This window comes from Acanthochromis polyacanthus, chromosome 8 (genome assembly GCF_021347895.1).
Source record: "Acanthochromis polyacanthus isolate Apoly-LR-REF ecotype Palm Island chromosome 8, KAUST_Apoly_ChrSc, whole genome shotgun sequence".
Classification (NCBI taxonomy): domain Eukaryota; kingdom Metazoa; phylum Chordata; class Actinopteri; family Pomacentridae; genus Acanthochromis; species Acanthochromis polyacanthus.
In genome coordinates this window covers 17,702,040-17,729,841 of record NC_067120.1, presented here as the reverse complement: position 1 = coordinate 17,729,841, position 27,802 = coordinate 17,702,040, and the positions used below count along the sequence as shown (strand labels likewise).

Below are 27,802 nucleotides of genomic sequence, written 5' to 3'. Positions count from 1 at the left end.
AAGCATCGAATTTCCTGATTCACTTTCTGTCAGTCGAGTCTCTCACTGTCAACTAATCTGCGCTGTAGATGAGGCACAATGTTCGGTTATTGTCTCCTTTTCCATTGATCAAATACTTGGAGAGCAGTTTTCCAGGCGATACAATTCTGTCTTCAGGCAGTGATTCACTTAATTGTCCTTTTGTGTTCTTTATACTTGCAAATTGGAACAGTATCCACTAAATATGCAGAAGCCCGCTTCTGTTGGTTTTGTTTATTTGTACACCGAGTACCCAAAATTAAATTGCAGCAGACTCGCTGTCAGTTGGAATAACCTCTGGACAGGCAGCGTCGGGAGAGAGGAGATTAGATTAACACTTGCTAAGATGAGTGCAAGAGAGAGGGGATTTGAAAAAGCACCAAACTCCGGGTGATTTCACTCATGAGGGAAGTTGAGCCGCGAGCTAACAGGAAGTCTTTTCCCTCAAGAGCAAACCAAGTGTTGTTACTGTAAAAGCAGCTGACCTTGTGGCTTCTGTCGGGAAGGAATGCATGCAGAGGAGACAGACAGGGAGAAAAACAGGAGCTCATTCAGTACAGAGGATCACCCTCCAGTGCATACGTACAGTCTCTCCCTCTCTCTCTCCCTCCCTCTCTCACTTTCTCTGTGACTCGCCCACTTAGTATCATTTCATCTCTCCCTCTCTCACTCTCTCTGTCTCACTCTATCTCTCTCCCTCTCTCACTCTCTCTCACACTCAGTCGCTGTGCTCTGACGGATGGGGATACACTGCCAAGGAGGACTTAGGGGTGAGAAGAGTGTGTTTCTTTTCTTCTCTGGTGTGTTTTCTTTCTCCTCCGCCTGGCTTCCCTCGTGTGCTGTTAATTCCAGCCCCAGTCCCAAGGATGAGGAGGATCTATTTGTGAGGAAGACACAACAAAGGAAGAGGGAACAAGGAGCAACAGGGTGGTAAATTCTGTGAGCGGGAGTGAGCGAGAAGATCTTTTTTCTCCAGGCTCGTGCAAGGTTAGTGAGGAAAAGCTGGTTATCGTTAAAAGAAAACTGCCTGCTGTTCTATCTGTTCTTTACTTTTACTTCCATCAAGACATTTCTTATCAGAACACTCCATATTCATGTGCTTTCCATCCCTCTCTTACAGCTCCAATTAAATGTCCTCACAGAGCAGTTTTCTAAATTGAGAACATTTTCTTTCTCAAAATTAAAACTCCCACAGTTACGTTTTAATGATATTGCTTTTGCATACAGCAAGTCTTCAGGTTGATTATGGAAGTTTTACTCCAGGTCAACACTATTGTGTAATTTCCCAAAGGTGTACAGTGCAATTCTCATTTGGAGTCTCTCCTCTGGCAAGGTAGTAGAGAGTGAGCTGCAGGAAAAGGCGAGGACAGCTCGCTCTCATCGCCGCTCCTCGGCCGTCACTTTACACAGGAGGCAATTAAGCGGGATTGGCAGCCGACGCTGCCGGTAACTTGGAAACAGGCGTGTGGGAGACGCTTGGTGGCACATGATAGGATTTAGGTTAGAGAGGAGCACAGGAGAAAGGAGATTCCCTTTGTTCATTCACACAAAAGCCTGTTCCTCTGTGAAAAATCCTGCTCTCGCGTTTCTCTCGTTTTTATGTGAAAACTGGTCCAGGGGCAGCAGTTTTTTGAGCTTTTATGATTTCTCACGACAGTGAACATTGTGCCAGTGTGTGTGCTCTAAGGACATGTGCATAGAAAGTGCGTTTGTGTGCTGCGTCTGTTCATGTCTCTCTGCTGTGTGTTAAAGGTCTGTTCGGTGAACCCTCACCTTTAATTACCACGAGTGGAGGAAATTATTCATGCTCTAAACGGGTCAAACAAAAAGAGAATAAGAAGAAAAATTATTTAAAATAATTATTCTCCCCTTTTGTACATTGCGATCACTGTATGGACCATAATAATGAGCAGCTTTGCAATATGTGTGATAAACAAGCTCCTGAAGGACTCTGCACAGCCTTTGTTCAGGCTGTATTAGTTATAATGTGTGACTGAAAAACTCTCCTTGAGACCAATAATGACCCATTTTGCTCATTATTTGTCACAAAATCTTCTTGCGGCCATTTTTCAGCATGGACAAGATGAGTGCCTTGGAGATGGGAAGGTTGGCCTCTGTCTGCTGGCAACAAAGACGTTTAATGCAGGCTTAACTGAGCTACGGAACAGTAAAGTTTTTTTTAAAATGTACGCTGTTGGGCGGGGGGGGGGGCAGTTTGATTCAAAATGTACTCAAGAAGAGGACAGGAGATCGAGTATTGTGTTCTCCCTGTAAACACAGGTGGAGGCATGGTGGGGCAATTACTCTGCACTGTGTGTGTTTTGACACAAAAGGAGAGAGATTGCATAAGCTAAGCCCACCCTGTATTCATTTCAGTGACAAGGAAGTGTTGGTCCACACTCAGCAGTATGTGTTTATACAGAAAGCCCTGAAGCGAAGAATTTGATTTTATAAAGAATCATGCAGCAGCACATCAGTGCAGTGATCGTTCTCGTTCTGTGTTTAGTCTGGACTTTATGTGTTTGTGTGTTCACATAATCACTGTTACCTCTATAGGAGTGACAGAGCATCGGTCAGGTCAGGACGTCCTGCTTCGTCCATCAGTCATCAGAAGACCGTTTCATGTGTCACCTTGTCTCTGGCACGCACACACCACTGTTCTACTCACATGGACAGTTATGGTCCATCAGTCGCTCACTGACGTCCCTGACTAGGAGGAGTCATTGACATTGAGAGGGTGTTAATGTGCGCTTGGTGCACACATTTCTTCACACATACAGTATGCACTCTCTTTCCCCCCAGGCATACAGTATGCACAAAAGCACACATGCATGCACAAAGGCCAGATCACACTTACAGCCACTCAGTAGTGAACGCACACACATTCTCACATCAGGGAAGGTGGAGCAGGGAGACGCTTCGTGACCAGTGGCTTGGCAGAAGCCCTCAAGGTGAAAATTTTAAGTGAGGAGCATTTCAAATTCAGAACAGATGATCAAACTGGTGTCAAAACTGCAGAGTAGCTGGCAGCACCAGATGCAGACAATCTTTTGGCAGAGGAAGCGTTCCTGGGGCCTGAATCTTCCAACATAAAAGTCAGAGGTGCAGGGCTGAAATTAATACAACTGCGGTTATCGTCATCTCACGGACGGTGGTTCTTATCACGGTCCAGATGAGGCAGAAAAAAAACAACTTCTCAGCTATACTGAGCAGCGCCTTCTCTGTTCTGCTATCATCACAACACCCTAAATCCAGCCATATATCTGGACATATCAGAGTGCAGACAGAGTAGGTTATTTAGGAGTGAGCACAAAGTGAAACTTCAGAGTCTATCTTTGGTTATGGTGAGATTAAAGTGTGTCCCCAGTTTATCACAACTAAACAGATGCAATTTTCAACTGGAAAGTGAAAATCCTGCCTGCTTTGTAACTGCATATTCTCAAATTTCCTCCTTGCAGAAAGCTGTATGATTTATAAAAAGAACACAATTTAGCTCATTACCCAATTCACGCTACTACTGTACTAAATCTGTATAACCCAAGAGTCTATTTACCAGTTCTTTACCAGTTGTATGCAGCATTTCACAATCTGCCGTTGTGTTTAAGTCCTCTTTTTAACACCACTTCCATACTTACATACCAGGCAGCAAGAGGCAGACAGGCCAACCATGAATGAATGAATAAAAAAGCAATCAACTAAAGCGCTCTACAGCAAGTTATCTGAGTGATAACCCATAGGTAGGAGTGCCCAGGTCCCTCAAACCCTTAGTAAACTTGTTTGTTTGAGCATTTTAATTTTTGTTCTGACCCACAGCTGTTCCTATTAAAGCACAGCTGCAAACCGCATTGGGCCCGATCTGACATTCATGGACGCGACGATTAACAGGTGGCTGGAGCCACACGAGTCTAGCTGAAGGCAGCAGAATTTCATGTAGACACAAAATATGGAAGAAAAAAGAAACAAACATGCGATTGTTAAGGCTGCAGTTTATGATAATTTTCATTCTTCATTTGCCCTTTTTTATGTTAATGAATTCAGCATCCCAAAAGTGTTTGGAAATAGTAAAATCATTTTCTAAACCCCAAGATCCATCCATTCATCCATTCTCTATGCACCGCTTTATCCTCACTAGGGTCATGGGGGGTGCTGGAGCCTATCCCAGCTGACTCGGGCGAAGGCAGGGGACACCCTGGACAGGTCGCCAGTCTGTTGCAGGGCTACATATACAGACACACAATCACACTCACATTCACACCTACGGGCAATTTAGAGTCATCAATTAACCTCAGCATATTTTTGGACTGTGGGAGGAAGCCCGGAGAAAACCCACGCATGCACAGGGAGAACATGCAAACTCCATGCAGAAAGATCCCAGGCTCACCCCGGGATTTGAACCGGGGGCCTTCTTGCTGCAAGGCGAAAGTGATAAACCACTATTCCACTGAGCAGCCCTAAACCCCAAGATTAGATCTTAAAATTGTTTGTTGTATCAGCAGTCATTATGTGACTCACCAGATGTAGGCTGTGGGTAAAAGTCTGCACAGTCCCTTATTCCAGACGGATTTCTCCTCTCCTTCAGTTATCTGAGTGCTAGCGTTTTCAAAATCCACTTTGCTACAGGAAAAGACATCATCCCCTGAGCAGCAACCTGCTACACTGGAAAATTTCAAGTTTTGTCAAAGATTTGTATCATGCAGTAGCACAGCCATGTCTATGTCAGTGAATTATCTAGAAATGACAGCGTTCCTCTTCCAAAACAACATCGCGTATTAATATTTTTTAAGAAATAATGAAGTTGCATCCTTCGTTTAGTTCCATCACAGATGACTGTGATTGGTTTAATGAAGCAGGCTGTGTTTTTCCCTGAAGCAGAATGATAGTGAGGTGATCATTATGTTGTACAGAATGGTCTGGCTTGCAGAGACTAGTGGTAATGAAGCCAAATATGCTGGGTATGAATCTGAGAGAAGCAGCAAATTTTACAATTTTGAAGCTGTTTCATATTTTTGCTTGATGAATGACAGCAAATGAATTATTGAACTGTTGGCAGTAGGCTTTCTGACAATCTACCAATTAATTGAATTTCTGCTTTGTTTATCTTCCGTGTACGGATTTAGCGCCATTCCATCTGAGTTTTAATTACGTTGTAAATGTAGGCCAACCTCACCAGACTTCACTCAAAGTAATGTCAGATCACCTCCTTCAGGTGGACTCCACTTTAAAACCCCATTTTCTAATTATAGGTTGACATGTTCTTTGCATAATTACACTTTAATGGTATTTAAAACTCAACACAATTGAAGAAATCAGCTAAAGAGCTAAGGAAAAAAGTAAGCAGCACTGATCTACTTTTGTTTGCACATCTGAACAGAACAAAGGCTTTTATCTGATGTTCTGAGAGCACTGGATCCCTTCATCTGCCACCCACCCCTCCCAAAAATCATATTGAACAGTTTCCAACAGAGAGTATAACTGATTAATAACACCAACAGCACCAGTGGCAGCCAAATAATTACATTCTCCAGCCCAAAATAAACAGCAGCATGTAGTCACTCAGCGAGCACAGAAGTGTCTTGTTTTCCGATCTGCTGTGCAGAAAACTCTGCATTCATTTGGTTTATCTGGTCTGTCATCTTGACATCTCTCTCCACAGGGTTCACACCGAGTTCCCCGGCCCTGGGCTTGGCTCTGAGTGTGTGTGTCAGTGGGTGTACAGTGTTTCCTGCGTGCGCTTTAATTCATGTTAGCTACGTGTGTCTGTGCTTATTAGAAAGCAGAAGAGTTAGAAAGAGAGTGTGTGCAGTATGGTGTGTGTGCACAGTTGTAGGGAGGAAGAGAGAAAGTTAGACAGAGAGGCCGGTTCCTTGATGAAGCTTTGACGGTGCCTTTGATGCCGACTTCCCTCCATATCAGATCCCAGCGAACAGATGATAATCTGGCGAAGACCTCACACACCATCTCTGCTCATCAGCTGCAAACATTCGCTCTCCCACCGTGTACTTCAGTGCTGTCACCACGAGATGCTGGAGGCAGAAAGCCAGCAGGTCCATTATACTGTCAGTGCTGATATCAGTAGCTTGATCCACACGGTGGCTGTATGCATGCTGACCCCTCTAGGCATACTGTAACACTATTGTTCTCAGCAGTCATACATCTTGAAACACAAATACGGCTGCACTTTTAACTCATTTTGGCCGGATACAACAGCCCATTAAATGCTTTTGGCTACATCTAAATGTTAAAATGTCGAGGTGCATGTATTTTCACCCTTTTCATCTGTGTCTCTGTGCATTGTTTTGAGCTGTGCGGCTGTGTATTGTTTTTCTCTCTCTCCTTCTCTCTTGAGGGGTGGGGGTGTTTGGCATCAGGAAGGCACTTCCTCTTTTGTGCAGCTACTGAAATTAGAGGCTGAAGGAATAATCAAATAACAGACAAGCAGCTGAAATTCAGACGCAGGTTTACCTACTGGCTGTTTTGAATATTAATGCAGTGTTTGCTGTGTGTATTTAGGTGTGTATGTGGTCGGCACAAAAGGCAAGAAGGACATTGATTCAGACTCCTTTGAGCATTAACCCATCTGAAGCAGTTAAATCATATCTGAATGGTTGTTCACAGGGAGACAAATGAATACTTGGGGAAATCAGAGGCAGGAAAATATTTACTGGGGTGGACCTGTTATGCAAATCAGTATATGTGCTTGTTTGTTTCCATACATAAGTATGAAGCTTCGACTGTATATTGTAATACCTTCAGCGGAGTCAGTTTATTAGGAGTTCTTAAAAACCTCAACTGTCTTAAAAAGGTCTTGGTGGGACTTTTCCCTGGGGTGACTTTCAAAAAAACCCTCAGAGCATAAGTTGAATATTGACATTTCAATCTTTACACATGACCCCACACACGCCGTCAATTCTCATTATTGGGTATAGCAGCATCTGACATGTGACCAAAGCATGCTGCTGCTAAACTCGACTTGTGTTTAACCTTCAGTTGACTTATTCCACTGAAGGACACCTTCGATCAATGTTATTATGTGTCAACCAATGAATGAACACCTGTAGTGATCAATGTAATTCCTGCTTTGGTCACATCTAAGCACAAAGACGAATCTCTCTCTGAGAACTAAATGTAATTATTTTAGTGCTATGTGTGATGGAGGGACACAGGAATTATGGCCTATAATTAAATGCAGTTTTGTACAAGAAATCAAACCAAACACGCTCAAATGTAAACACCTAGAGATCATGAAGCTGTGAAGAAAACCCCACTTGAAGTGTGTTGATTTAAAGTGCACAGCAGATACAGCAGCTTTCAGCTTGCAGAGTAAACTATAAGATAAGAAAGGCTCCATGTCTGTGCAAACTCTGCGTCTGCTGTCATGTAAACCGAGGAAAGCCAAACAGACCCGCATGAAAAAGCTCCTTCTAGATGTGTGACACTGTAAGCAGAGAAGAGATTTGGTCGAGGAGCATATAGAAATATCTTTTGCAAGTTATTTTCATCAAATCTAAACCATGTTCACCTTCACATACACCTTTTGATTTCATCTGTGGAATGAATCCTGCAGTTATAATGAACTCAGCAGGTTAGACTCCTGGTGCTAATTTACATTTGCCTCATTCTAAAGTCACTACTGGAATCATCCAGAAGAAAAGGCAAAAAGACGATTATTTAATTTCCCTGCCTTTAACAGCTTCTATGTAAAAGCATTGGTTTGCCTGACCTCCTTTTAGTGAGAGGTGTTGTTGAGAGAGAGCAGCTGTGACTGACAGCTGCGATGTGCTGGGTGTGAATGAAGGGTTAAACGCTGATGTCAGACACTGGCTGTTGATTACAGAGCCGGGGGTGCAGCACAGCCTCTGTCACTTTGGCTCAGCCTTTCAATATAGAGAAGAAGCTTTTAAAAAGCAGACAAAAGGAGCATGTTGAGGTGGCGGTGTGAATGCATCTACCTGCACAATGTCAACAAGAAGTGGCAAGTGTGGGGAGTGAAGGAAGAGCTGGGCACGCAGCCTCTCCATTAGATGCTCGCTTTAGTATTGCTATTGCTTTCTTGCTGAGGGATAGAAAATAGTTTTAGTCCATCTTAAACTTGTGGACAGATAATCAATAAAAAATTATTTCTGAGCACGTCAGTGGTTGTTGACCTGTTGAAGCAGGATATGGTATGTCAAAAAACAAACAGAGCAAAGGTTTGTTTAACAGCTTTCAGAAGCTTCAAGAATATCTCTGAGATATTTCTCATTGACCGGGGCACAAGTGGAGGGAGAACTCAAAATATCAAAAAGTGCAAAAAGTGCACCCTCACTCTCACTTGCAGATGGATTTTTTTTTTTTACCGTTACTCAAAGAAAGTGCTCGCTTTTTGCAGGATTTCAGAATAACTTTTGAACCTTTTATTGTTTTAAAACGCATACAAATCAAAAGCCTCAAACAATATATCTTCATTATGAAGTGTTATTCAGTGTAATAGATCATAACGCTTTCAAAGGCAGCAGTACTGTGACACTTTAATATAAGTACAGATTGGGTCCTCTGTGTGAGCAGACCTGTGCAGTTCTCTGGGGTCCTGATTCTTAAAACAATGTATTTCTTCTAGTTTTTCTATTCACTGGTGGTGGACCTCATCGTTAAAACACAATAAAAGTGCAGCTGCCGTCGGTACAAAGCAGAAAACATATGAATGCGGATAAAAGCTGTGTGTGTCTGTGGGAGATTGGGCTTTTGTCACCGAGCCAGCGGCTTCACAAATGCCCCAATCCACAAAGCCATAATGTCAACCCTGCTGCTGTGCATGTGTGTTTGAACATTTGATCATATTTGTGTGCTTTCGCCATGCTGTCAGAGATGATGTGCTATATAAAGCCTCACTACAAGCCATGAGTCATTGTTGGCTCAAATGACTGTATTTTTTGATTCACTGTGTAATATACTGGCTCACCATAATCCTCTCTCCCATAATGGCTAATGATTTAAACAGGCATGATAATCACATCCATATATTGTCAGTGAATAACGGCAGGTAACTTTGCTATTGTTCATTTTGATGATAAAAAATCCTTCCACATTCCCAGAAATCTCTTTTGTGGTGATGTGAGAGCTTTTAGCGCAAAATTATATTATCAGGGCTTAGAGTTGAACTTAATGGCATTCAGGGAGCATTTCAGGACATAGTAGGAAGTTATTATTTACAGAAGATCCGCCAAACTTATACAAACCGAGCTGAGTTCACTCCCTTTGGGTCAAAGTCAGGACAACTTCATTAACGAGGTGCAATCCCACTACGATGGCCAGTCAACCGACACTTCCAATAACGACTGTTGGAACCGCCAACAAACGGTTCTTTGCATTTTAAGGTTTTTCTAACAGGCTGTATAAACTGGCTGCCAAAACACCATTAGCATTTGGATGTGAAGCGGTGTGGAGCATTATCCGTTCTCATCTGAGATATTCTTGACATGCACGGTGTGGGGTTGTCTATAACCGCTACCCTCTGTGACCTCTGAGATCTCGAGGTGTTCGAGAACTCCCACGTTCTCTGCGGTGTATCTATCAAAGCTATTTTGAGGCTAAGTTGGACAGGGTTTGGTGTTGGGTGTTAAACCTCTGAAGGCAGACTTTGGCTGAGGAGGTCATCCCAGGGTAAACCCTCCCACCTCTGTATGATCAGTGAGCTACTTTTGGATCCAACACACTTGTAAAAATCTCTGAGGATTAAGAGTTTTCTATTGATATTTTCAGGCAGTGTGGGCAAAATAGCACTTACTAAGTACCAGGGTCTTTTTAGTGACACGCTCCAAGGAATGGCTTGCACATTTAGAGTATATAGCTAATTTTTTCCGTTATTTTACCAATCGATCATACTGAAACCTTAAGGTAAAGGTCACAATCCCCAGACAGTTTATTTCACTGGCAGCTGTAGTCCTGTGGTTGGAGGAGGCAGCACATCTGCGTCCCTTCAGCTCTTTGTGTGTTTTGGCTTTCTAGCCAGCAGACAAAAGTGTTTTGACGACATTTATCATCTTATGTCCCAAGTTTATGTTGGATTTTATCTTGCACGGTTATAACGTGATAAAAGACCACTCATTCATCGTTTCTTTAGCAATCTCAAAGCAGGAAGAAGAAAAATTAAATGGCATGCCCCAAGTATGCTTATGTTCTTGCCTGTCTTTTAACGACACTGCCTCCAGTATTAATGTTATCCTCTTTGTATAAATTTACATTTCAGAGTCACAAGGACTAGGAATTCTTATCACACATTTATTGTGCAGAGCAGTGTGAGTAAACATACCCTAAACCCATCATAAACCATCTATCAGATTAGTGTCTTTACAGTTTCAGGCTTGTTAGTAACTACTGGATCACACAGAACATTACAGTTTCTCAAACTGCCAACTTGTAATGTCGTGTTGCCTCTCTGTCATGCTGGTCTGTGTAACCCTACAATATTACTGCAGGCCAGAGGGAGACAACATGGATTACCAACCAACGTGTTTTAGCTGCAGTTCTGTCATGCATTGCTGTCTCATGTCATGATTTTCTCTTTCATTTTTGAAATTCCCACCGGGCTGTTTGTCTGTGGGTAGAAGCTATTTTAAATCCAGGGTCAGGCGGATGATGACATGGAACATTTCCAAGAGAAACCAAATGAGCTCGGAGTGGGGTGTTAAAGCAAATCCAAACAAACAATGCTGGCTTGTGTCTGGGAGATACTGTCGTGCCTGTCTGCATCACAGACACCAAAAACGTCCACGGGATATGTCTCCCAAACCCCAGAGCCAAAACACGTCCAGTTATTCTGCATGAGTCACTGTCCAACTACGAAAGAAAACTGAATTTGACTGCCAAAGCGCTGATACGTTGACAGATGAGGCCTTTGCAGCCTGCAGGCAGCTCAGAACCTTGATGGAACTGCAAGTGTTGGGAGCTGCTGCAGAACAATTCCTGGAAGGCTTCCCGTGGCCTTGAAAGTGACTGAACTGCGACAGCTACTGTATCTCCGTGACATTTAGCAGTCAAACTCAGCAACACCCGGTCCTCTGAGTCGCTTGATCAAAGCAAAACTATCAACACAAGAGATGTTGCTCAGGGACAACAAAACTCAAATGCAAACTAGGGTTGAAACTAATACTCGCTATTTATATAAATGAATCAATCTGTCAACTGCTTGGAAACCAAATAATTTCCTGATGAAATCTTAGACCGTAAAATGCTCAGAAACAGTAAAAAATGCTCATCACAATTTCCCATATCTTTAGATTGCTAGTTTTGTCTGATGAAAAGGACTCAAAGAAAATACCAGAAAAAAAGGGAAGGATTTACATTTTAACAACAGTAAAACTTCTTTTAACCCTAGAAATCATCTTAGGAATCAGTGATTTCCACTCCCATGATGGCAAAAAAAAAGCTTCTCCTGCTGAGGAAGAACTCCAGAACATTTACTAAATAGACCTTTTGGTGACATTTATTTATTAGTGAATGATATTACATTCACCATGATGAAAAGTGCAACGACACAAAGTAACTGGCATGTTTGCCTGATATGTGATTTAATAATCGAGTAACCTTATTTCGAGTAATTGATTATTCAACTAATATTTTCAGCGCAAATCAAAAGAAACGGGAACCAAGGACTGCAGCTGCTTTTTCTCTTGCTCCTCTTGTTTTATGGATTGATACATAACCAATAGCAGTAAGATACTGGATACTTTCATCCACTCTCTTGCAAAGGCACAAGTCGCATCAAGTGAGCTGCATTCATTCATTCTGCATCCCATGGAAACAAGATCTTTGTAGCTCTGCATTATGTTAGAAGAGGCTCCAAGAATTTTCTTCCCCCAGCTGACTTTGAGACCTTGATTGTATAATGAATTCAAGTTATTAGACTCCAGTAGCTGTCTCATTAGCTGTCTCTCCCTCACTGCATGCATATATTTATTGCCATGCAAAAATTACCGATGAAAGAATCGCCCTGTTAAATTCTCATTTGGTCAGAATCAGACTTTCTCCGATGAGCTACAGTGTGATATAGATCTCTGGGGTGTTTGGATGTGTTGTAATTATCCTTTTCTATATGTGGTGTAAGCTTAAGAGAATGTATCAGATTTATTTTCCTCTCGCTGTGGTTGTGATCCTAGTTGCTTATTCAACTTGAAATGTATGTGTAGTGTAGCGAGGTGAAATGATCAGTTAGGAACCACTGCTGGGGGAGCTTTATTTCCAAATGGATGCTGATATTACCTTTTGCAGAAATATCAACTAAAACTCTCCCTTCAGTAGATTTCCTGATTCAATGTGATGCCGTACAGCCTTTTCTGTCAGGTATCACAAAGTTTTTCATTTAGAACAAGTTGAATTATTATTCTGATTTGACTTGAGAGTGGATTTTCACACAAAGACATCTATATCTTTCCAATCTGCCTGTTGGATCCAAACTGATGATGAATTAAGGGTGTAAGACAAAGTGAATGTGGGAGGTAGGATGGTTTCCATCAGCGTGACGGCACTCAGCAGGTAGAAGCACAATGTGCCAGCAGCAGATGTAAGTTTGATTACAGTTCTCTTCTCATCCTCTGCTTGTGTTAAGCTAACAAACCATCACCAAGTCCAAAACTGAAACAGACCACCCATGCGGTAAGGTAACTGCACCACACAATAGCTGAATCCATTAGGCTGCCATATTGGCCAAACTCTCCACAACAAGCTCCATGGCAACCCCGCTGTGTTTTTCTCCCTTGACTTTTTTTTTTTTAAAAGATCGACTGTATTCATTTCCTGTACACTACACTGTGGGTGCTAATTACTTGATGTAAAAAATTTTTCCCCTTGTCCTCTGTGACGTAAATGTCTCCCAGGCGACATCAAGCCACTAGACCAAAACACATTGCTGCTGCCGCCAGTCTTATTTTAGAACATTTGATCTGGAAAATTTATTCAGGTGATGGATCATACAAACCAAAGAAGATCCTCTGTTTGTCAGTCAAATTTATGTCGAGTTCTGCAGTTCTGAGCTCACAGAAATGCAACACAATTGCATAAGCTGTTGTTACTCTGATCAGATTGTAATGAAAAGATGCCAGATCAAAAACACTGGAGAGGCATTGGTTGGCATTTCGCTAGAAATAAATCCTGTTGTCCTGAAATCCTTTTTGATTTATCATAGAATTTGTTTACAGTAACTAACTTTGGAGCAGCTTGTCCTTTTATCTTGGCTGACCGGGTTTCCGTACAAACTCTGAGCCATCTGGAAAAACAGCTTTCATTAGTGCTTTTAAGGCAATAAATTAAATCTAATGTGACACTGAAGGTGTTTAGATTCTCATCCATCGTGAGCTACCATTAAGACTCAATTTTCTCTCTGCAGTGAGACCCCAAACATGCGTCATTTCTCCCTTTTTGTTTCTCTATGATTCACAGAGCACATACATCGATCATAACAACATTCAAACCACATTATTAATATTGTGTAGGCTCCCCTCATGCTGCCAAAACCCCTCTGACTCATCGGGGCATGGACACGAGACCTCTGTGGGTGTCCTGTGGTGGGATGTTGGCTCTGGATCCTCTGGGTCACAAGGTGGGGCTTCAATGAATTGGACTTCTTCTGAACATCCTGTAGATTCTTGATCAGGTTTCAGTACGGAGAATTATGAGGTTCGGTCAATTCTTGGGCTATTTGTCATGTTCCTCAAGCCTTTCCTGAGCAGTTATTGAGACATGGCAGTGCATATTGTCCTGCTGGGGGAGGCTTTTACTGTTGGTGACTGCCTTTGCCATGAGTGGGTGTGCTTGATTGGCGATGTTTAAATGAGTGGTACGTGTCAAAGAAACATGCGCATGAATCATAGGATCCAAGGATTCCCAACGGAAGATTGAGTTGTATTGAGATGATTAATATTATACACTTAAGCTGTGAGTGATTTTAATGTTGTGGTTGTGTTGTTAATGTAAAAGATGCACATGGCCATCTTGACTCCACCCATTAGTTTTGAGGAATACTGTTTTTGTTTAAAATATCAAATGTGGACCCCTAAAGCTGCCATCTTGGTCTTTTGAAACCAGAAACTGAGGACACTGTGCATGCCCATATGATAATGAGTTGTCAGTGAAAACGTGGCTCCGCCCTAAAGCATATCCTGCTCTATAATTTTCACTATGGATTTACAAAATGAACATCATTCTATATTCAAAAACTCAGAAACCAGAGGACTTGCTCTTTGTTGGTCATTAGAAAGAATGAAGATTGAAGTCACCTCTACATTGGCTTCACTTTTCCGCCCTGGAGGCTACATCCGTCTTTTTTTATACATAGTCAACAGCTGTAACGGACAAAAACATAATGTCTTCTAATATCCACGACTCCACTTCTGACACATGCTGTGTACACATCCACCAGCCACCTCTTCTAGTGACTCAGGCTCCCACTCTTCACGCACTGACAATGGCGCTGCACACAATTCAGTCCTGTGTACCAATAATAATCATGAGATCACAGCTCTAAATCTCCCAACATGGGCTCATAGCCTAATTGAGCACTGCGGGGCTTGTGAGTGACGCTCTAATGTCATCAAAAGTGAATGAAACCCAATTTATTATGATGACAGTAAAAGCGAGCATCAATTAAGGACAGGGCTGGTTGCAACACAACACTGATCAGTGTTTGGATGTGAGCCCGTCAGCAGACCCACAGTTGCTTAGCTGCTGCTCACTCATCCCCTGTGTGAAGTGGGAGTCCTATCTCTAAACTGTGCTTCACTCTGTGTGCTCACAAGCTCATCTGTTTTAGGGTGATTGATCGTGCACATTAGCATGGATTAAGGGCCTGTGTCGCAACAGAAAGTGTGTTTGTTTTTTGTGGAAAACCTAATAACGAGGCACAGTAAGCGCATTAATATCCAACTACTATCATCCATACAGGAGAAGAAAAAATAAATTAAAAAAAAAAAGGTTATGTGAATACTCAAAATGACAGGGCTAAATGCTTCTTCTAAAAATATTTTTGAGCAGTACAGAGAGAGGCAGAATTGTAATGTCAAGCCTTTGCATTTGCAAACTTGAAAGCTTCTCAGATAAAAGGCATTGCAGGCCAAAATAAATAAATAATGACTTTTAGAAAGCATAATAATGTGTCATATACTTTGAAGTTAATGTCAGAACAAAAATAAGACTCGGACAAGCATGTTCATGAGACAGTCCCGTCTTATCGCTGTGTGTAATCTCCAAATAGCCCAAAAATCTTCCACTGCACTTTTCCTCATCAAACCCCTGACAGATTTGGGTCTCTTGCTGTGTTCTGATGAAAAATGTGCTGTTAGATTCACAGTGGTTGCCACAGTAATTGGTCACTTAATATTTCCCTTCTTCTCGCAGGCAATGTGCCTTTGATGACCGCAGGAGTCCGTAAATTTCCTACATATTTCCCCTTGTAACAGCCTTTACATTCACTCAGAGGCTGGTAACGCGGCGTTGCCATGGTCTTTATGTATGTTTTAGTTTTATCTGAGACATACACAGCAAGTAGCTAGACCCTCCATCTGTGTTGCATGCCTGTTCAGCTCAGTAGCACGTTCTACTTTCAGTCGGAGGGGAGCTTCGCACTGTGTATTATGTGTGCCTGTCTGCGTGCACGTCCGTGTATTTACAGTACATGTTCAGCTTCACTACCATCAGGCTCATTACACAAACCCTCCAACATTCACTTCCTCTTTGCAAACAAGCCCTGCGCTGTGGTGCAGTGAACCTTACCCTCTTATAGCCTGTATGACTCAGGGAGCAACGTGGCAATAATGTGACTCCTTGTGAAAATACAGGGAAGCCAAGAAATAACATATATAAAAGTCTTGTCAGAGACCACAGCAGTGGAAATTTGAAAGGGGTGGGAATCCCTCGTCGTGTTTTGCATCTTGTCATCTGACTGTATACTAAAGCTCTCACCAGAAATAAAAAGACTGGAAAAAAAATATAACAAGTCTCCTGGGACTTCAGCTGCCCGGCTTTCTGAGGAGGGAACAGCTTTTCTGATCAAAAATGCTTTTAAAGACTTCTGCAGAAACAGCCGCCTGCGCTCCACGTGAATGTTCTGTCCAGGCAGTCCATAGTAACCACTTTGTATGTTCTCATGTGCAACCATCAGCCCGTGATGTCTGGATTACATAAGGAACATGGCTACAAGAAGGAGATGGCGCAGGACAGGTAGAAAAATAGAGAATAACTGGCAGATGATGGGATTCTCTAAGGTGTTTGCACAGCTATTGTTTCTTGAAAACATATTTGTTTATTCGCTAAGGCTCAATTACGCAGGCACTTTTTTTTTTCAGTAATACATGATTCATATGGTTTCATACCATATTTATAACCAGCAAGGGGCTGTGTTTTAACCAGAGCTAGGACAGTTGTATATTCTCCTGTGGGTGTTGTTCAGCCTGAAAAAAGAGTAGACGGTCGACATGCTGAAGCGACTGGCCATATGTGCAAGATGTGTGAAAGCTGCGAAAATGGCAAAGTGCTCTATTGTCCATAAACAGCCCACTCGAACCGCTGTGTTAGCAGCAGTAACGTGTATATAACTAATAAAGACTTTCATTATAGGTTTACCTCCAGACTATTTTCTCTGTAAAGTGAAGAATATAGACAATATTTGATTTACTGTCATGTTGGACCAGAACTAATATCCATTTCTCACATTTGAGAACCTGGAACTGGTATATGTTATAATCAATCATCGGAATACTTCCAGACTTTGTACATTAATCAATCAGCTAAATAATTCAGCTCAACTTTTGAAGATAAGGACAGAAATCTCCAATAAAAAAGCAGTCAAAACAAACACTTCCCACATCTCCACTTCACAGCTGGCACTAAACTCACACCAGAAAATGTGGCCACTTGTGTGAAACCGGTAAATGCGTTTCTTTATTTTATTTTTTTATGTAAGCTGTTGCTGATCTCTTGCACCAGTGAATATTTCAACTTTATCACCTCCTTCTCACTACCACATTATTACCTCAACTTCAAAAGATAGCCGGTCTGTAACAGAATGTAGAACCTGGCATGTCTGGCCTGGTGAGCAATGCATCGTCTGTATATTTCTGAGAAAATATATTTTTGAAGAGGCACCCTTCTGTATCTGATTGTCTGTTCACGTGAAAGAAACAGCATTTTTCCAATCTCCCTCCAAATGGAGCTTCGTCCGCACCATTCTTTGATCCCGAGGGCTCGCCAAAACAGCTCGCAAATAGTTCAAGAAAAAAAGACAGTAGAGGGTGGTGATGCAACATTAAACTGGATGTGATCCACCATTACATTCTTTTTCATCACGAGAGAAAGAACACTGATGGCCTTCTACACCCTTGTTGTTGCTCTTTGTATGTGGTTTTTATCCTGCCATCAGCTGCCGTCAGCTTCTCAATAATTCAGAAGCCAAGTTTTGTAATAGTTTCCATGCAGCTCGTGCAGAGAGGATATTTAAGTTTCTCTGCACACATGCAACAAAAGAGCTGGTTGGCTCCTGGTTTGTTTCCAAAAGCTGATTGTGATACCGTTATAAATGAATTTATGTTGATACAGGTAACACCAAGTCAAATTCAAACAGACGGTATACTCACACTAACAATGTAAAAGCAGCATCACTTGCAAATGGTTCAGTGGCAGAGTTTGCAGTAAATTACCATAAACATCACCTTTAACAAATGCAGAGACAGAGGCCATTAATGCGTAATTTCCTTTGGTTCTTTTCAAGGAATAAATTTGCCGAAGAACAGAAACAAGCGTGTCTAAGCAAAATGTGCCGCCACCCCATTAATCTCACTTATCATCAGTGGACGTATAGCTATGACGGAGCTGTGACTGTGGAGCAGCACTGTGGAGGGAGGATTCATGAAGTCCCACAATGCATCACTTACGAGCAAAGTGCTCTTCAGCAGTTCTGCAATGAAAACTCTGCACTGTGCTGAAGGAGCAGATTCAGTGTAATTCATTAAATATTTGGTAAAAACATCACTTTCTCGAAGAACGCCACACTTTTAGTGCATGTGTAGCATTTTTCTTCATTGTAAAGCAGTTATAGAATTAAATATCTGCTGGCTGTGAGATGCTGTTTCGATCTCACTTCTCATTGGAGGAAAACTGATAAATGAAACTTTTTTTTGTCAGAAACGTTCGTAAAAGAAACAGGTTTAACACTCATTCGTCATTCTAATCTTAATGTTCTGGTCTGGTAATGTGATAACATCAGAAGGTATTATGTGTTCTTATAAGGTACTCAAAAAGTAAGAATAGCTCAACAAAACAACTGACTTCTGGATTCATAATTTTGAAATGTAAAAAAATTATATTTCTTGATTAAAAAATAAACAAAATATAATATTTAAAGAGCTGAAACAATATTAGCTAGTGATATTAATGTTAATATATTGTATTTGTTATTAGAAACTGTATCCTCTGTATTGATTTATATATTTGTTTGGGGACAGTTTATACATTTTGCATGTTCAGTTGACCTTGTATTGGACAAAAAGTTGTCTTTACTTTCCCTCCTTTCCTTGAAACTTCTTGGATTTCATAAAATTATTAATTTATTGGTGTTAGCCCTTGGACATTAGCAGCAGAACCTTTGGGTCCTGAGGGTTGTGGGGTTTGGACTCCGTAGTTTGGGATTGTTCCAGGGCATCCTGTAGATCGTGGTTGGATTGAGGTCTGAGGAGTTCAGAGGCCGGTCAGTATTTTGGGCTCTTTGTTGTGTTCCCTTGAACTGATCCTGACTAGTTTTTGTGGTGACTGGACACAGTTCCCTGCTTGGGAAGGCTGCTGTGTTTGGGACCTCAGCCATGGGAGGCTGTGTTTGATCTGCAACAATGTGTAGGTGGGTGGCACATGTCAAAGTAACATCCCCAGGAAGGCCAGGACTCAAGGGTTTCCAGCAGAACTTTGGATTCCAGTGAGATGATCAATGTTGCTCTCTTCACATGTAGATTTCTAATGAGGGCTGTGGTGCAATACTTTATATGGATTACATCTGTATTAGTTTGAGTGAATTTTGTGCCAGTTTGAATTTCTCCAAACTTGACACTAAAATGTGATAGCTATTATTTTCTGTCAGAATCAAAACAAGAATGAATGGATGTGACTCATTATTGAGGACTAAGTTTGTGATCAGAAACATATAAGCCTTGCTGGAATATTTGCACTTCTCACTGAGCCCTTTCTTTTCCGAAAACCTTTTTTTTTTTTTTTTTTTTTTTTTACTTTTTACAATGGAACAACATTTAGGTGGGTGGTAATGAGTGGTTGTAATGAGGTGCTTAATGTTTTTTACTTCACCAGGCAATGCTTTCAGTGTTATGACTGGTGGATTCTGGACAACAAAATACAGCAAACAGTGTTATTTGATTAGCTGGAACTTGCTCATTTCTGTCACATTCATTATTTATGTCAAATAGTTGCCAAAGTAAATGATTAGTCAACAATTTTATCATGGAAAGACCTTGAGCATCGCAGTTGTCAGAGTGCCAAATTCAATTAAACAGAATGCCCAAGCGGCCCAGTTATGTAAGCCTAAGGACAGATTTCAGGAGGCATCATGGGCTCTCGCTGCCAGACAAGCTGTCCACACAGTTGGGTGGAGCCTCCAGAAATCCAAATCAAACGTCTTAATCTCTCCTCTCCCTGCTTGTCTTGTTCCCATCAGGAGTCCTGACTCCCGGCAGCAGCCATGTGAGAGGAGCCGTCAGCGAGCAGAGGATGCCCACGTCCAGCTAAAGCAGAACAGCCCTCCCCCTCTCTCCTCCCTCCCCTCCTGCTCCCTCCCTCCTTCCCACATGAGGACAGGAAGATGACTATCACCAGTCGGCAGTCCTTCAATGTCCTGACGGTCATCTTCCTCCTGCTGTCCACTGCAGGTCTGTGAGGTTTAGTGTGTCTTACTCGGTGACACTGCTTATCTGGCCCTTAAAAGTTCACTTTTTCTTTTTTCTTTTTTTTTTACAGCAGCCTGTAGACACTTACATAAGCGTTTCACGGTGCGCTCATATTACACATGCTAGGAGCACTTTCCACAAACTTTGTATCCCAACGAATGTGAGTCTCAGTCCTACGCTGAGTGAGCCACTGGTGCCACGGGCTAAATGCAGGAAACAACCCCCCAACAATGTTTTATGGAAGGAGGGAAATAGATGTTGACATCAGATGTCCACAAGTTGAGTCAGAAACACTTAACATCAAGGCACTTTCAAACATTTACTGCCAAAAACTGACTTTTCCTTGGCAGGAAAAATCTCTGAACCTCGGGGTGCTCTCTAAATGAGGCCATACAGCGTAAACTGTGAAGAGAGCACATTATAACCCTAGAAGCAACAAAGAGAAGAACCCCGCCAACACAGAGCTCTGAGACATGAAATGCGCATTATGCACAAGGAAAAAGATGCCGACTCAAGTCTGAAAATGACAAAACAGGGTGAGAGGAGGAAGGTGTGTTAGCGAGGGAAATCGGCGCAAGATGTCACAGGTTAGAAAAGCAAAATAATCAGAAGAGTGAGAATGTGATGTGAAGAAGCACCTCATTAAAGAGCAGCCCGACGCCCTGCTTTCATCTTGAGAATGGCCATGTACAACAAAACAAAAATATACATCAAACCCAGAAGAACTGTGTTTCTTTTCAAATAACAAGTCCTAAGACAGTATAGTTATGAATTCTGGATGACTGCAAGAAACAAGAAGTACTACCTGAATATTTACTGTCTTTGGCAGTCAGGAAGAATAAAATATGACCCTCCTTCAATCTCTGACTAATTCAGTGGTGTGGAGGACAAGGTTTTATCAAAGATTTGTTTCAGTATTTTTTCCATGAAAAGCAAAGGAATGCTGTTGTCGTTAACATTACAGACCACAGAATGAGCTAGATGTGTAAGGAAAGAGACAAATTCTCTCCTCACACAACTGAGAAGTGTATTTGTGGTGTGATTTGTCATGGTGTATCAAGGGATGTTGATCGTTGAGCTACAACTAACGATTTAATATCAATCTGCTCATTTTTGATCAATCTGTTGAATTGTTACTCAATAAAAAGGAGAAAATGAGTCATTAAGTTTCCCAGAAGCTACAATGACATCCTTAATTTGTTTGTGTTGTCTGGCCAACAGACAAAAACCCCAAAGACATTCAGTCCAAGTCATTTTTCAAAGCTGTTTGTCATCTAATACCTAAATGGTACACGAAGTCCTTCATACTTAGCTAAAGGAAAAAGGAAGTGGAAATAAAATTTAGAGCTTACCGAAAATCCACCTGAATGGAGTTGACTAACTTGTGAGTCAGTATGATTTCATTTTCTGGTGCACGAGTGCCAAATGAAATACAACATCAACTTTTATGTGTCAGAACAAAGACAGACAACAAACTGCAGATGTGACTGCAGCCATAAATGAATGAATGCAATGTGTGAGCACTGACTGATGTTCAGATGTTGCGTGTTTCGCTCCACACACAGAGAGCCGTAGCGGTTTTCAGACCGCAGGGTGTAAACAAACTCTAATGAAAGAGTCAAGCTGTTAACTGTATCCTAAATTTCAAGAGGTGTTAATGAAATTAAGCAGGTGGGTGTGTTTACAACTGTATCATTTCCACAAGCAGCTGTTGTTCATTTAGGAAGCCAGAGACTTCCCCTGAACTATTCTCCTTCCAGTTGTGCATCGTTAGAGGACTTTACGGTCCACTTCCGATTCTGAGGGCCTCTGTTTCCTCACTGCCTGTTCACTTACCTACAACAGCTGACCCTCTCCTTTTGGTGCGGCGCTTTATGGGACATTAAAAATACGAGATAATCACCGAACCATTTCACCAACTTGTATAGTCAGTGTAAGGGTCAAACAATGTCTTTTGTTAAACTAAAAGCCATCCTTGACTTCTAATCCTGGCGTGTCCTTCAGCACTGCTTCATTTTACTCCCGCTATTGCTAAAATAAGGATTGTTGAAGTGGAGATGGCTGGCCTCACCAAGCTCATTATAATCTGAAAGAGCTCTCTTTCAAATGCTGATCGATCTCTGTCTGAGATTACTCAAAGACTTCTATCACCCCGCAGCGTAAGAGGGCCTTGAACTCAATCACAGCAACAACTCTTTAACTGAAAACCCTGCCACATTTTATAGGCTTTATTAATAAAAGGAAATGCACAAGACAATGACAAATCATTTACCAAAAAGGAAATTTCTAAATAAAATGTTTGAGTGCACTTCACATGGTTTGGTGTCATTTAATTTATGAGAAATCAAGTCAGAGGTTTATATCCAACATCACAGGATCAGCCAATGGCACACTTACAGCCAGAGTGACTCAAATCATATCTGTAAATAAGTCAAAAGAAGTGCCAAAGCTATATTTAAGGTAATTTAGAAACTGTCACATAATCTTCTCACCAGTGAGTCAAGACAAGTTTACTTTTCCAACTGTAAAATGTCTAATTCAGCACATATATTGGTCACGTTTGGTTGCCAAACTTAGGGGTATTTTAAGCAATACACGTGTTAGTCTTGTTAAGTTTCTGTTAATTAGTCTGATTTACTTTCATGGTTTTAGACATCTCTTGGGTTGTTTTGAGCTACTATTTAGGTTTCTAGAATGTACAGTATCCAACAAAAGATAACACGATAACACTTAAATGTCAAATGTTTCAAAAGTGAAACACAAATCAGTAACTATATTATTTCTAAGTTGACAGTGGAGTATTTCTTATTATGAAAAATCAAAAACAAATGCTTAAAAAAAATACAAATATTGAAAATACAGGCCTTAAAGTAAAGACTCAATGCAACAAAAGTGAATAAACGTGTTATGCTAAGGAGGGTGGAGTATGTCATCAAAAATCAAAGTGAACCAACAAAATATTTAAAAAATAAAAAATGTTGTTGCGTTGCGTTCCTATTGTGAAGCCTGTGTTTTTAGTATAGTATAAATATAAAAGGTGAGTTTTTAATTTGACATCAGAGCAAATACTTTACATCATGCAATTACTGCAAGATGATACAATTTTGAATTATTTGACATTAAAGTTGTATTTAGCAGGGCTACACTCGCCTCTGCTGTGTATTTTAGGTATTTTTTCACTATATTTCTACCGCATTTCTGTCCAGTGCTGATTTATGGCATGTTTTGCATCAACCGTCTTCTGTTTTTGTCAGCATCTCCCTGTTGTTGCTGCTCATCGTGGCCCAAATAAGATAAGAATTTTAATGAGGCTTTTCCTGTTTCAACAAAGGTCAAATAAAATGTACTAAATACAGACAAACACAATTCAAGCACAGTGCATAAAGCATGGAAATACAGGCAGCACCAGCAGCAGTATATATCTTTATTACTCTGTATGTGTTTCCCAGCCTGTTTATGCCTATGAGGAAGTGAATGAGTGCATGAGCACATATTTAGGGCAGGGAGAGAGTGTATAAAGAATGATTTTATGCAGTTTTTATAACGCTGCAGCACAGCTGTCTCCAGGCAAACTGCACCATTCATTCTTGGCCTTATTATTAGTAATAGAGAATGAAAGGCTGCTTGGATGGTGATATTGATTAACTATGAGGGTGTTGAACAAGCGGATGTGTGCGGGTCGATTGTGATTTGCAGGAACAATCATCAACTCCGTAAAGTGACACTCACTTTTTCTGTTCAGTTTCATTCCAAGGGACTTTATTGGCAAATAATTGGCCAATTGCTGCCAAAGCAAAAACAGATACACATATTATAAAATAACCATAATTTGAACATTAATAGAGCTTTAAGGGTGATGTATTTTACTAATTTATGTACAGTATTATCATATGCATGTGTGCTTCCTGTTTGTAGGTCAGTTCCTGTCCGTAAGGTTGTGTCATTTTCATACATACTGGACAGCTAGACGTGCCCCGTTTCCTTCTCTTAAGCGTATTTTTTATTTTTGGAACCTCCTTTTAGCTCTTTGGAATCTTAAATTACAGATTCGAAGCAGTTAAAGTAAGTGTTTCTTATTTCATTTTCATGTTTTAACGTCAAGTGTATCTCTGTCTCAGCCTCACCTGTTGAACAATGATCATGTATTCTGTTTGCTTTTGGTTGTCTCTCTTTTTCGATTGCAAGTTTGTCCTCACAAAGTCTTTACCTGCAAAGATCAGCCTCAGCAGAATTTTTCTCAGCCAGTTCACCATCTCTTTCTAGGGCCAGATCATATTTTTATTTACTTTGGCATTTGGTTTCTCCTTTCCAGCCTTCTAAATGGATTTCTCTACATTTAGTTGTAATTTAGTTTGCTACGATTGTTGTTTGGAAAACAGTGTTATTATAGGTATAGCTCGTGCTTTATTCAATCAGTGATATGATTATGGTGAACTGGAGCCGGGGCATCTGGGATATTTTTGAAAAATCATTATTTTGTTTTTTCCATATTTCTGCTAGGACTCCGTTCTGACAGTATTTTCTGCCATGTCCAGCTGTTGACGCACTCCTTATACAGTAGAAAATATGAGAACAAGGTCATACCATAACACAAACACTTCACTCTGTGTAGGATGAAGCGGTCAGGAGCATCACATCACATAATCCCATACTTAAATTGCAGCCCTGAAGTGAACACTTGATGAATAATTAATTTCTTTGGCTCAATTTTAACAGCACACTTTTTTTTCCAAACACTGATTTAATTTGATCATATTTTTCCACTTTTACCATGATGTATAAGCCTGTAATAGAGGTCTTTAGATGCCAAATAGATTCGAAAGCTTTCTTAAAATCAGTATTACATGATATTACCAGCTGTTGTTTGTGTCCATGCTTGTTAATCAAAGTGGTTAATGTATATACATGGTCGTTGGTGCCATGTTTTGGGAGGAATCCAATTGGATTTTTAATCAAGATGGTGTGTTTGTAAAGGAAAACTATTATTTTTTTTATTTAGAATACCGCACAGTAGTTTACCCAGACAACCTCTGACATAGATGACATGGTACCTACGAGGTCTGATTTGTCCCAACTTTGGAATGAATTACAGAAGTAATCGATCCTATTTTCAGTCATTCTCTGATCGACTGGTAAATTAAATCTTATCACATGGCTCGTGGACTTCTTTTGAAATAGATTCCTGCGATTTCAGTTTCAAGCAAGACTTCATAGTTTGTTGGGTTCCATGACAAAAAATTATATTTTTCTCCCTTTGAGACAGTGAGGATATACCGATTTATCTTCCCGTAAAGCTGCAGGGACTTGGAAGCAAAGTCACAGATGAATGCAAATCAGCCACAGTAGCATTTGTGCCGCACATCTTTCCTTTGCTCCATAATGAACTGACTGTGTCGCCACATTTCGCTCCATCTGCCACGAAAAGTAGTAGCATTTATAAAAGGACTTTAGCTTTGATGAACTGGTAAAGAGAGTCCAGATTCTTTCATTGGAGTTCAATTCAGTTACATGAAGAAAAAAAATATTTCTGATTCTGTGTGATTCTTTATTCCAACAAAAACACCATCTATAAATTTATAACATACTTCTTAGTAAATTCTGTAAGTTGTCTGAAAAACATATTTGGTGTTTCTATGCAGAAGCACTGACCTAATAAATTAAATGTGTTCTATGTTTTGGGGGTTGTTGTGTTCCTCCAAGAATAAAAGTGACAGTGCTTTTGCAATCATGCATAATAGGATGTCTCCTATCTGATTATTTTTGCAAGCACACTGAGTTTGTTGTTTGTTCCTTGTCCTACACAGTTATTGTTACATGAATTCTCTTCAATCATGTCTTTTCAGGGGCTTTTCAAGAAAACAAAAAGCATTCAGTACTATGTTTTTGTAGTTTGCTTGTTGTAGGTTGAAGGGTACTTCACTGGTAGCGGCTTTCAATCAATAAACCAAATGAGGGGTTGTCATTTTTCAGAGCTGTGAGACAAACACTGCATTTGCCTGGAAGGTCATGGCCAGCGATCAATCTCCTTAATATCACGTCTACATTTTTTTCTTGTCTTCTCCACCACTGCAGCCCGCTCAGCTCACTACCGAGTGTGTGAACCCTACTCTGACCACAAAGGGCGGTACCACTTTGGCTTTCACTGCCCACGCCTCTCCGACAACAAGACCTACATGTTCTGCTGTCACCACAACAACACCGCCTTCAAGTACTGCTGCAACGAGACCGAGTTCCAGATGGTCATGCAGATCAACCTCACCACCACCTCAGACGGTTATGCACACAAGTGAGTAAAAATCTGACCGATGACACCATCAATCTGCCCAGTCAGGTAGCCTGTTCTGTTTCATTGTTAGTTTTCAGTTTTATTGCTTTTTGGTTATGGAAAATAATTAAAGATCTATATTTAGGTAAGGCAGAATAGCATGCAATTATTGCCATCTAGCAATACGAGGTGAAGAAAAAGAGGAAATGCCCTATTCACCAGAAATAGCATCCTGCTGCATTAATAGTAAGGAAGTCATTATATAGCCACATACTGCAGCTACTTTCTAGGTCATTTCATTGTGATCGAGAAAGTCTCCAGAGAGCACATACTTCCGCCAAGGATGCTGCTTTGTTATTTAAATACAAGAAAATGCTCAGTCTATATTTAATCTACATTAAAACACATGATGATGGACAGTTTTAGAAGATGAGTGACTCCATAGACGGATTACCAAGTGGGAAATTGTGTTCGCCTGTTTAAAATGACTAAAATATTTTAGTTCTTTTTTAAAAGACAGGGCCCAGTGGAACTAACCAAACTTAGTTCTTGAATAATAAGTCACATCCATTTATTCCTGTTTTTCCCCCCAATAAAAATATACACAGAGATTCTCACAGCAAACAAGGGCTGTCACATTTTCAGAGTCTGAATGAATGAAAACTGGCATGTAATTCATTCAAACTAGATCAGATGGGATCCATATAAAACACTGCACCCCAGTCTGCCAGTATAGTCTACATATATCTTCCGCCAAGGCAAGAGCCAAGGCTGTTTGTTTATTTGTCTGTCAGTGAGATTATGCTAGAACTACCAAGCTGATTTTTTATAAAACTTGGTGGAGAAATGGGCAAAGGAAGAGAACATTAAATTTAGGTGACGTTCAGGATGACTTTTCAAAAAAAAAATAGTACAGGGCATTGCCATTTGCGCTGTCAAACTGCCCTTCCTGTTTCCTGAGCGGTGTCATTTAACTGGGCCGTATGTCCTTAATCTTGCTGTCTTACCGGTGAAGGTCTTTTTATGAGCTTCTCACAAAAAGTCCTGAGCAGAAGACACAGATGTTCCTCTCATTTCTGCTGCCTGCACTGCCTCAGTGGGTGGCAAGCCAGCAGGTGAGTGTTCAGTTGTTGTGATTAGTATAGATTACTGATCAATATAGGGCCAATACAGTGTGCAACAGGTCAAACTGTTAGTGAGATGTAAGAAAGCCTTTCACTGGACCTGAAGGAAACCACTTCAAACTTTCTGATGCACTCATAGACTAAATTTTGAATTTTATCTGGTCATTACAGTACAAATGTTTAATTATCCATCATTGCATCGCTCTCTTCTCTGACAGCCAACTACCAACTCCACTCCACAGCTATTAAAGGTTTTGATGTCCGCTGTGGTCAGACTGCAGGGCACACAGCCCACTTCTCACAGAGTACAACCTGGCCCTTAAGGCCTACTTTTCACAAAATTAGCAAAGGACCTTGTCCTTTTTGGTAACTTTGCCATCTGGAGTGTTGAACCTAAAATTCCTCATACTACTTTTCAGATACTGAGTTGCCATCATTATCAGATTAGATTGCTTGTCCTCACTAGTGTCTCTTTTTTAGTTTAG

General features: G+C 40.9%; 1 protein-coding gene across 2 annotated transcripts in view; it reads left to right on the top strand.

Moving 5' to 3' along the window:
* The first annotated feature begins 331 nt into the window (after positions 1 to 331).
* Positions 332 to 27,802, top strand: part of shisal1b (shisa like 1b) — a 44,401-nt gene continuing 16,930 nt past the window's right edge. Inside the window, exons 1-3 of one of the 2 annotated variants that reach the window (XM_051952184.1) lie at positions 332 to 1,005; positions 19,700 to 19,910; positions 26,001 to 26,214. In XM_051952184.1, the coding sequence (XP_051808144.1) occupies positions 19,844 to 19,910; positions 26,001 to 26,214 (281 nt within the window). In that variant the 5' untranslated portion in view covers positions 332 to 1,005; positions 19,700 to 19,843. The remainder of the gene's footprint in view (positions 1,006 to 19,699; positions 19,911 to 26,000; positions 26,215 to 27,802) is intronic. The other variant, XM_051952185.1, reaches the window with a different exon arrangement.